The sequence below is a fragment of the Anguilla anguilla genome, chromosome 13 (genome assembly GCF_013347855.1).
Source record: "Anguilla anguilla isolate fAngAng1 chromosome 13, fAngAng1.pri, whole genome shotgun sequence".
NCBI lineage: Eukaryota > Metazoa > Chordata > Actinopteri > Anguilliformes > Anguillidae > Anguilla > Anguilla anguilla.
In genome coordinates, this window is record NC_049213.1 from 9,059,386 (window position 1) to 9,070,660 (window position 11,275).

The following is an 11,275-nucleotide window of genomic DNA, read 5'->3' on the forward strand; positions in this document are numbered from 1 at the left end:
ATTTAAATATTAGAAATAATAGACAATGGAAGCCATTATGAGGCTGACAAATAAGAGTCAGAGGCATAGACCTAAATTTAGGCTTACTATAAATCAACTGTTTGGAACATAATTAAGAAGTAAGAGAGCGCTGGTGAACTCAGTAACCCTAATGGGCCTGGTAGGCCAAGGAAGACCTCTACTGTTTATGACCTACAAATTCTCACCATAATGAATAACACCCCCCCCCCCCCCCCCCCCCCCAACACCTGTCCAACAGGTCAAGAACACTCTTCAGGAGGCAGGCGATGATATGTCAGTGAATACTGTCCACAGAAGACTTCACAAGCAGAACTACACAGGCAACATTGTAAGATGCAAACTGCTAGTTAGTCAATAAAACAGGAACTAAAGCCCTCCCACCTCCCCTCCATGAAACATAGTGTTTGGGCATGTGTGGCTGCCACAGGTACTGGCTCACTTGTCTTAATTGATGAAATAATTGCTAAAAAAACATGCTGAAGAGGGACCTTATGACAACAAAAAACTTAAAAACTCCTTTGTTGTTTTAGCAGTATGTTTGGGATCATAACACCCCCTCTATCACAGATTTGGGTGGGGGGTGCTTTGGATCTTGGATAGTTCCTTTTGTCCTCCACACTTTGCTCTTGCCACCACTCTGATACAAGCGAACCATTGTCTCATCTATCCACAATACCTTTTTCTAGAACTCTGCAAGTTCTTTTAGATGCTTCTTAGCAAACACTAACTAGTGGCTTGCATCTTGCAGTGTAACCTCTGTACTTCTATTCCTTGAGTCTTCTGTGGACAGTAGTCACAGACACCATAATGTTGTTGTCCTGAAGAGTTTTTATGATCTGTTGGACATTGTGTTTGTACTTACTAATCCTAAACAGCTGTAAAGCCATTTGTCCCAAACGTTATGGTGTCATGAAACAGGGGAGTCTATGTACAAACAGTGCAGCAATTTCTGCATGGTGAATCTGAAATGTATAAAATACCCTGTGAGTGAGAATCTGCACTTTGACCACATGTGAAGTGTTCAATTACAAGAATGTGAAGTACAGAGCCAGATCAAGACAAGAAAAAATTTGGCTTTGTCCCAAAAATCATGGAACTCATGGAATCATGTATATATGCAGTCAAATGAAAAGACCCAAGAACAGGTCGGACTGAGGAAACCTTTATGATTCTGTATTCACAACAGAGCTAAGAGCTGTTATTTTAGCAGTGCAGTGGGTGGAGCAAGGTGTCGTGTTAAGGAGTTTGCCATCTTTAAATTCACATTGCAGGCAAGATTTAATATATGAGGTTCTCCTCATCCATGGATGGGTTAGTGAGATGGGGAGTGAAACAGTATTTACTTGGGTTCCAGCTCATATGGGGGTGGAGGGAAATGAAGCAATGGATCTTATGGAAAAGCAGACACTTAGTAACGAGGAGGTGGACATGGGGGTTCCCATGAGCAAAGCATGGGCTAAAAGCCTTATATGGTCAAGTGGGCAGGTAAGATGGCAGGATCAGTGAGAAAGAGAAACCAAGGGCTTATATTAAGTCTAAATACAGGGGAAAGTAGGAGATTAGTGGACAGCTGGTTGAGGAAGAAAAGAAGACGTCATTTTAACCAGTCAATTGAATAAATCACTTGACAGGGAAGGATCCAGTAGGAATATGTGATTATTGTCAGGAAACAGAAACAGTAGAACATCTGTTAATAGTGTGGGCAATGCAAGAGGGAAAAAAGATTGAGGAACTATTTGAGAGAAAATGGGATACAGGAAATAAGAGAGCTTATTGATTACGAATTCAGTAGATGAAGTTTCCATTTTTTTGTTTTCTTTTCTAAGAAAGACTGAGTTAGTAGGATGGATTTTGTTCTTCCCTGTCTCTGACCTACACTCCAGCACAGCAAGTGGCAGTAATGCACCACTAAAGTTGGATACAATTTGCCAAAAAACCAAGAAGAAGAAGAAAAAGAATAAGAAGTAGTATAAGTCGTCGTCGTCCTTTCAGATGAGATTGGGCACCTCTGGTCTAACTGCTATCCAGCTTCAGTCACATACACTCCCTTTCCAAAAGTATGTGGACACCCCTTTTAATTAGTGGTTTCGGCTATTTCAGCCAAACCCATTGCTAACATGTGCATAAAATCAAGCATAGTCATGCAATCTCCATTGACAAACATTGACAGTAGAATGAGTCGTACTGAAGAGGTCAATGACTTTCCATGTGGCACTATCATAGGATGCCACCTTTCAAACAAGTCAGTTTGTCAAATTTCTGTCCTGCTAGACCTGGCCCAGTGAACTTTAAGTGTTGTTATCGTGAAGAGGATATGTATAGGAGCAACAACATGTCAACTGTAAAGTCAAAGGACATACAAGCTCACAGAACAGGACCGCCATGTGCTGAAGCGTGATGTTCATAAAAATCATCCTTTCTCGGATCCAACACTCACTGCAGAGTTCCACACTACCTCTGGAAAAAACATCAGCACAAGAACTGTTTGTCAAGAGCTTCATTAAATGGGTTTCCATGACCGAGCAGCTGCACACAAGCCTGAGGTCACCATGTGCAATGCCAAGTGTTGGCTGGCGTGGTGTAAAGCACACCACTATTGGACTCTGGAGCAGTGGAAACGCATTCTCTGGAGTGATTAATCATGTTTTACTACCTGGCAGGCTGATGGACGATATGGGTTTGGCGGAATGCGGAGTGCCAACTGCACTGGCTTAAATAGTGCCAACTGCAAAGTTAGGTGGAGGCGGAAAATGTTCTGGAGCCATTTTTCATGGCTTTGGCTAGGCCAATCAGTTCTATTGAATCTTAATGCTACAGAATGCAATGGAATTCCAGAGAATTGTGTGCTTCCAACATTGTGGCAACAGTTTGGGGCAGGCCCTTTCCTGTTTCAGCATGACAGTGCTCCCGTGCACAGAGCAAGGTCCATAAAGAAATGGTTTGCTGAGTTTGGTGGGGAAGATCTTGACTGGCCTACACAGAGCCCTGACCTCTACCCCATGAAACACCTTTAGGATGAATTGGAACACAGACTGTGAGCCAGGCCTTATCGCCCAGCATCAGTGCCCAACCTCAGTAATGCTCTTGCGGCTGAATGGAAGCGTATCCCCACAGCCATGTTCCAAAATCTACTGGAAAGCCTTCCCAGAAGAGTGGAGGCTGTTACAGCAGAAACGTCAGTTCCAACACCATATTAATGCCCATGGTTTTGTAATGAGATGTTCAACAAGTGCATATGGGTGTGATGTTCAGGTGTCCACATACTTTTGGAAATGCAGTTCATCATAAGTCACATATTCATCTATGCTCAACACTTCCACAATTTTCTTTGATTTGACAAGTTCATCGTTGATTTGCTGAAAACCTTTGCAGTTTCATGTGCATCAATACATTTATAGAAAAAATAGAAAAGATTCTTATTTTCCTAAACTGAGGTAACGACAGATATGCGCAATGGGCCTCGGAAGTTTGACGTAACGCAGAGCACCTTTACCCACATAGGGATTTCCGGATCGATGGAAAATTTCTCTATGGAGAAAATGAATGGGAGTTTCACATTTTAACCGTCCCTGTCACAGTCTGTGATTTAAACTGGTGTTTAAAACTTGGACGTTTTTATCCGGACACGTTTCTCTCTTAAATGGCACTCCACTGAATTCTGATGCTGCTTTCCAACTGATATAATTATTTTGCTAACAGCAAGCTAACACTGCTGCAAATATTATTTATGTCACAGCCAGCCTGGCGGGTTTTCAGGCTGGTCAAAGCTACCTTTGGCTAGCAGTGCTATTTAAAGAAAGTACTCGAATAACTCAAGGAAAGTAGTAGGCTACCGAAAATAGCAACAATAACAAATATAGTTACAGCTATATGTACAACTTTACAAAATAAAAAACGTATAATTTAGCCATAGACTGTAAAATAGGTAACAGCAAACGGCTTACGCGCGTGAATGGCAGCTGGAAATATGTAATGTTGTAGTCGTCTATTTGTGGCTGCTAACCACTTAGCCGTTACCATTGTTTTTTAATACAATTGTTTTTTATGATTAAAAAAATGGGTGAAACGTATTCTTTTTTCATATACAAACAAACGTCCAATTGGCATGAATTATTTTGAAGGAATTGGGAAAACGTCATTCATTTCTCCCATATGCCAACAATTTCTTGATCCAGAACTCTGGGAAATGCCAGCAAACCCGAAGGAAATGACGAAACGACTTCAAATGCCCACACTCCAGCCGGCTGACCAAAGTTGGCCACCCTGCTAATATTTAAAACAATAATTACAGTCGGAGCTGTGGTTACAGCATATCGTAAGACAGACACGTTGTTTCTAGTCGTAATGTCATTTCATGCAATTGATTTCGGAGACCATGCTAGCAAACCAGCTATGGTTAACTTAAATTACTATAACCCAAACTGAAATGTTGGAGGCTGTTTCCATACAAACCAGGGTGCTTCCTGCGATCAGACAAATAGAACGGATAGTAGCTAAACGTTGGCTACAAATAAATTATTAGGATTACAATGTGGAATGTAGCAAATTCGACAACACAGCCTCATAAAGTGACAAGACTGGAGAACGTCGCCTGTATCCATCTTCGCCAATCGCCAGTGACTTGCCACAACTTCTTCATTATGAATTTATGGCCCACTAATTTACAGCTGTTTTGCCGCCATCTACTGAATTTGAGCATACATCAGTTGTTGGGTTACTACGTTTGTCATGTTGTTATCGTCGCCGCCACCTGAATGAAACGATACGAGTGTATTCATACTAAAAATCAGTTCTCTGTTCAGTTGTGTTGACTGCCGATGCTCTATGCTTCTATTGTGCCAATGTTCTGTTCGTTTTAGTTGCAGCAACCTAGAATGCAGATAGTTGCCATACAGTTTGTGATATTATTTAGTTCGGCTCTAGATAGGAGCGTGTTTTTTTATTGATATTTAGGCATAAAATACACAGTGGCATAACCACAAATAAATACATAGAGCATACTAGATCATTAAACAGGCTGGTAAAATCACAGTTCAATGGCGATAACAAAACGTTACCGCTTGCGTCACAATCCTAGTTCCTGTGTAATGCCTAATGCCATCCCCGGAAACTTATATTCATCGAATTTTAATTACAACATTACATTCTTATGTTAAGCACATTGCTTATATATTTAAGACGGCATTACTGAGTGTACATAGCTTATAAAGTATGTTTATATATTAGCTTTTCCTTGCTTTGCTCATAAAATAAACGAACCTACGTAACGATTTGGGTAGGAACAGTTTCCAGGGGACTAGTGGCGTTGCACATTGCACTTCCGATTAATCTCCGTAAAAGACGGTCCTAGTGGAGTTGCATCTTGGAGCTCCGCGGATCAATTTTTTGACTTTGCTTGGCGCGATCCGATTGGAATCGGAGCCATCCAAACTGCAATCATGGTAAAACTTTATATTTTAATCGTTTAATAATATATTGACTTAAACCACGATGCATTTGTTTAAAAGAAGGGAGTTTTTGCATTAAGCTACGATTGAGATGGAGCCACCGGGTAGGCCCTTGTTCAGCCCGCCTGATTTCATTTCATTTAGTAGCGTGAACTGTTGCTGTAGCTGTTGATTAGAGACCAATTGTTACACCATGTGAATCTATTGATCGCTTTATAGTAAGCCACTAAGTTTGCTGGCTCCGACTTTTAAAAATCCCCTCGCAAAATAACGAAATGTCGAGGTATTGCCGATTGAATAACCTTAGCTGGCGCAAACGGATTTGATCAGTTGGCACTGCAGGACGTGTTGCTCCTAGAATTACTAGGCTATTCTTTTGTGAATATTATCGTGCCGTAAATTGGCTGGTCGGCCTTGGTTAACTACACAGTCGGAGATGTTGTAGAACATAGTTTACAGCTTTATTTATTTGAAGTCGTTACTGGCGGGATTGTGCTCATTCACTGTGCGTTGTAGCCAGCTACACAACATTCCTCGTTTTTCAACTACGAGATCCTTACCCTAACCCTGCCAATGCATGGGAACTGTATTTCCGTTGAGTTTCTGCATTGTCCCTCTGGAGAGTTTATAAACCATGTCCTTTGGGGGATGCTTATCCAGGAAGGCTTTGCAAAATGGTTCCAGTATCGTCTGTGTTACCAGCAAACAAGTTTCGGCCTAGGCTAGAGTAACACTGCCGAATTTCGCTATAAAACTAACTTTTGTTACTTCTGTTGCTGGCTAAATCGTATTAGAAGTTTGGAAGTAATGCACTAATTGAAACTGATAACAAATAAATCATTGAGCCAATTCAGGAAGCACCCCGAGTTAAATAGAACTTAATGCAAACTTAATGCAGCTTGAAGTGCTTACCTGCAGACTTTCAGTCACCTGAGACTGATTTCTGTTTAGGTTATAAAATGTAACCGTTCTCTCACTGACCCTTTCCCCCTCTCGCAGACGGTGGGTAAAAGCAGCAAGATGCTGCAGCACATCGACTACAGGATGCGCTGTATCCTGCAGGATGGCCGCATCTTCATCGGAACGTTCAAGGCCTTCGACAAGCACATGAACCTCATCCTGTGTGACTGCGACGAGTTCAGGAAGATCAAGTAAGACACTGAGAATTCATATTTTCTCTGTGAATCCACTGTTCAAAACTTGTGCAGAACAGCTGATTGATTTTGCAGTTCATTGGTCTTTCAGATATTTCAGCAGTTTGCTTTATCCGTACCCAAATGGGTATTTGATTTGGGGCTTCTTGACCTGTGTCCACTAAGTGAGTGTACAAGTAATTTCTTGATTGTGCGAGGTACAAATGGCTATGTGTCACTCGCCTTGCCCTCACAGGCCCAAGAACTCCAAACAGCCTGAACGCGAGGAGAAGCGGGTGCTGGGGCTGGTGCTCCTCAGGGGGGAGAACCTGGTTTCCATGACAGTGGAGGGACCCCCACCCAAAGATGTGAGTTTGCTCAATTCCTTTCTGTCTCACACTGCAGTGTTGTATAAATGTGCTAACGCTACTATCAAACCTCCTTTTAAAATGTACTGTAAAGTTTATTAATCAGAGCATGTTAAAACCTATTGCATGCGATAAAGAATGGCTTTATACATGAATAAAATTGCATAATACAATTGAAATGGTTCAGAATGTCATGCAGTAGTAAAGCATTTGTAACGGAGTGCCATGCTGAATTTGATGTATTCATATTGAAAAGCCATGACCTTCATAAAGAGCGCCATTTTTGAATGTTTCCCCTAAATGTGACTTTGTCCTTCTTCCAGACTGGCATTGCCCGTGTGCCCCTGGCTGGTGTGGCAGGAGGACCAGGTGTCGGGCGGGCAGCTGGCCGGGGGGTCCCTGCCGGGGCCCCGATGCCCCAGGCCCCAGCCGGACTGGCCGGGCCTGTCCGCGGAGTGGGAGGCCCATCCCAGCAGGTAGGCCAAACGGCTCATGGTTTATACTCTATCGGAAGAGCCATCACAGAAACCCAGGCTCTTCGGGAAGTGTAGTGCGCGTTCATCCAAGCGCAGTGGGTGTAAATTATCTTTGCATTGGTTATGAGAAGGACCTCATGTCCTTCAGAAAGTTGGGCTGTTTTAATGTGCAGCTAGGGGAGTGCACTTAAAATCTTAATGTTAAAGGACTATAACGTGGAATCCCGTGGAGGTACATTTTCATTAATTCCAACTGGGTATTGAGCCAGTTGCTTTTACCTGATTGAATTTGGATGGTGACTAGAATGCTAATGTTATGGAGATGCGTCCAGATTTAATACGATGGTGGCTCTGATTGTGCATCATTTATTCAACTTTGAATCCAGCCTTGCTGGTGGTGTTCTCGGGCCAAATGGGGCTTCCTCTGCATGCTCTTGCGGAGCTGACTTGTCGTCTTCCCCCCTCCCCCCCCCCAGGTGATGACCCCACAAGGAAGGGGAACAGTAGCGGCTGCTGCAGCAGGTGCTAGCATCGCCGGCGCTCCCACGCAGTACCCCCCAGGAAGAGGGGGACCCCCTCCCCCGATGGGTCGCGGAGCACCTCCTCCAGGTACGCTCGGTTTACGGCCTGGGGGAACGCCTGGCTCTCGGCGAATCGATCCAAGTGGCAGTGTTGGTTCTGTAGCCATGATGAACTCCAATTCAATCTTAGCATGATGCTGAAACTTTTGGAGCAGGATTACTCTGAGCTCTGAACTGCATGCCAAATGGATCGGGTGACTGTATTCACTCGGAAGCCACAGGCTGTGTCGAGGTGCAGTTTTGTTTTGTGTTGAGCTGTTTGTCTTACGCACCTCCTAGGCATGATGGGCCCCCCTCCAGGCATGCGCCCTCCCATGGGCCCCCCGATGGGAATGCCTCCTGGCCGCGGAGCCCCAATGGGCATGCCCCCTCCAGGGATGAGGCCCCCTCCCCCTGGAATGAGAGGTAAGTTTTGTACGCTGAGATGCCCACATTTGTCCATTTATGAATTTCCAAAGATGACTATTAAATTCAGCTCTTGCGAATGGGTGAGTCCCTATTATCCGTTGATAAGTAAATGAATGAATTGATAGGTTTTAGGATTTTGAATTACACACTTCAGCGGTACTTTTAAATTGAACAAGAATGCTGGTGCATCTTGGAATTTCTTTCAAATGAATGGAAGAAAGGTTCAGGAAAATTGCCCGTATTCACTGCAGTGTAACTTGGGGCTTAATCCCAGACTGTTACCATACAAAAACCATCTAACACTGCTGCTGGGGATTTGGCGTTTATCTCAGGATAGTTTCATTTAACGTAATTTACCTTCTCTGCATTTTTAGCTTACTCTGCTATTCAGAGTGTCAAGTATTTTACATAACTCCTTTTACACTCAATCCATTTATACAGCTAAATGTTTACTGAAGCAATTCAGATCAAGTAACTTGGTACTCAAGGGTACAGTAGTGCCATCTGAGAATTGTACTTGCACTTCAGTGGAAAGCCCAGTTCCCTAACCGTGTTACACTACTTCCATTGATAACATTGGGTTGATTGCTGTGTCTAAGGTTTAAATGTTTGGGAGTAGGGATGTGGTGATGAATGGGTACGTGGTAAGATGTGATGAACCTTGTCAGTGCTGTACTTGACGCGTTTACCACTTGTAACATTTTATTTTTGTTCTTGTTCAGGGCCCCCTCCCCCAGGGATGCGCCCTCCCAGACCGTAGGCCTCCCGTCTGGATCGAAGCTTGACGTCATGAACCTTCTGCCCCTCAGGGGCAATTCTCAGTTCAAGTTGTTGTATAGATTAATTTTTTGTACGTTTTGTTTTCCTTTTTTAATAAATGATTTGTCTCTGACAGTTTATTTTAAAATGACTCCTTTTCCTTTTTTATTTTTTATTACTTGCACAGTTGAAACAGTGTTAGTGTTGCATTCCCATTTAAGTTATTTTGATAGGTCCAGCTGTACTGCTGTAACTAAGTTGTTTGCGGGGGATTAAGAGTACAATGTCCCTTATTTTGAAAATTATCAAACAATTAACCTTTTGCAACTGGACAGGTTCATTAATTTCTCAGGTTTTTTAGTGGAAAAATGGAAATGTTTCTGTCCTCATGCGTAGTGTTCTGCTTTGCTACATTTGACCCAATGGTCAGGAAAGCAGTGGTAATGCACTTATTTTTTCAGGAATGTAATTGCTAATCTAATTTGGTAAACTTGAGTTTAATGCAAGTAGAGTGTAATCATGCTGATCATTCAACAGGAAAATAAGAAATGGACTTCTGTCTGAGCACTTGTCTTTCTGTTCTAAGTGCCCAATTTTAATTGTGTGCATATCAGAAATTTTGGCACAGTCTGTTATATCCTACATACATATTACAGATTTTGTGCTGAGTGCTCAAGCCTTTCGCAATTATCTCTTGTGGATCAAAAGATGCGAACAATTGTCAAGTCTAAGTTTATTTGTATAGCACATTTACAACAACCACAGTTGACAAGTGCTGAACAGACTTAAAATACCAAGAAACAAATAAAAGTAAATAAAATAAGAGTAAAAGGAAACTAACATAGTAATGAAAGAATTGTGGCGCAATAGAAGATAAATCAAGGCGACAAGCTCAACTCGAATTGAATGCCGACGAGAAGAGGTGGGTCTTCAGCAGTGACTTGAGAGGAGAATTTTCACCTCTTCCTTTATTCCTGTTAAAGGTGTTTGGTCTGAAGTAGTAATTGGTTGCAATTGTATAATTTTGACCTTGCAGAAAAAGTTTTAGTATTGATTTTTATTTTTTGACATGCAAGTGTCTTGGATGGCAGACATTATGGTGACAATATTTTCAAAAATTATATTTAATCTTCCTTGTGTGGGTTTCATTATAGTAAATGCATGGTTCTTAAGATTAAGACCAGAGATTAATGTCCCCTAATGAGGCTAAAATTAATATCTGGGTTACCAGGTGGTAACACATTTTTAGGATTAATTATTTGATGGTGAATGGGGAAAACCTGCCTCAACAAATGTGTATGCTTTGGAATCCAAAGGTGTTTGTGGTGTTGGTCATTGGCCTCAATATTGAAGACTGAACATCATCTGAGACCACAATCTCCTTATGAACCTCCAAAAATTGTATTTTACAAAAACTGGCTCTGGTTAACCTCTGGGCAAATGAATTCAAGTGTTGCTGCATCAAAGCCAGACAAGGCTGTGTCTTCTCAACAAACTATAACGTACAACCAGTGTTATTCAGAGAAAAACAATATTGCTATTGGTAGTTTTATTTGGTCAGACAGTGGTTTACTTATACAGAAACCTTAAAATTAGCAATTTTGACTGATCCATAATTATAAATAAAGTTGATCTAAATCATACATATATACACTGGCTCCTATACCAGCCCTTATGTTTGGCCACGCACTGTAACTACTGAGGTATGCTGACACAGCAGGCACAAAATAACACATAATATATCACACATAATAATAATCACAATTTTTGATGCGTCTGAGTAATACTTCTCCAATTTTCAAAAGGGCCAAGATTATATGTGGAGGGCTGTTGTCACAGGCGCCGCCAGGTGAATAGCCTCGATGTAAAGTAAAAGTACTAAAGTTTCTTTTAATGGACTTTTCTTTAAAAGACTGATTCGTTTATACTTACTATGCGTAATTCACTTTACCACCTACTTTATAATATGTGCAAGGATACTGAAAAGGGTGGACACGCACGTACATTCATTTAGTAGGCCCTGTTAACCAGAGGCACTGTGTCGTTTTTTTTTTTTTTTACCATTTTACCATTTACCATTTA

The 11,275-nt window shown here is 41.8% G+C and overlaps 1 protein-coding gene across 1 annotated transcript; it reads left to right on the forward strand.

Annotated features, from left to right (window-relative positions):
- Positions 1 to 5,313: 5,313 nt before the first annotated feature.
- Positions 5,314 to 9,341, forward strand: snrpb (small nuclear ribonucleoprotein polypeptides B and B1). Its single transcript, XM_035387056.1, has 7 exons — positions 5,314 to 5,462; positions 6,468 to 6,619; positions 6,858 to 6,969; positions 7,293 to 7,445; positions 7,922 to 8,054; positions 8,306 to 8,431; positions 9,157 to 9,341. The coding sequence occupies exons 1-7, from the start codon at positions 5,460 to 5,462 to the stop codon at positions 9,192 to 9,194; spliced, it is 717 nt and encodes a 238-aa protein (XP_035242947.1). The 5' UTR covers positions 5,314 to 5,459; the 3' UTR covers positions 9,195 to 9,341.
- The last annotated feature ends 1,934 nt before the right edge of the window (positions 9,342 to 11,275 follow it).

Coding starts and splice junctions, on each gene's coding strand:
- snrpb (XM_035387056.1), top strand. Junction 6,970..7,292: donor AGGGACCCCCACCCAAAGAT/GTGAGTTTGCTC, acceptor TCCTTCTTCCAG/ACTGGCATTGCCCGTGTGCC. Junction 8,432..9,156: donor CCCTCCCCCTGGAATGAGAG/GTAAGTTTTGTA, acceptor GTTCTTGTTCAG/GGCCCCCTCCCCCAGGGATG.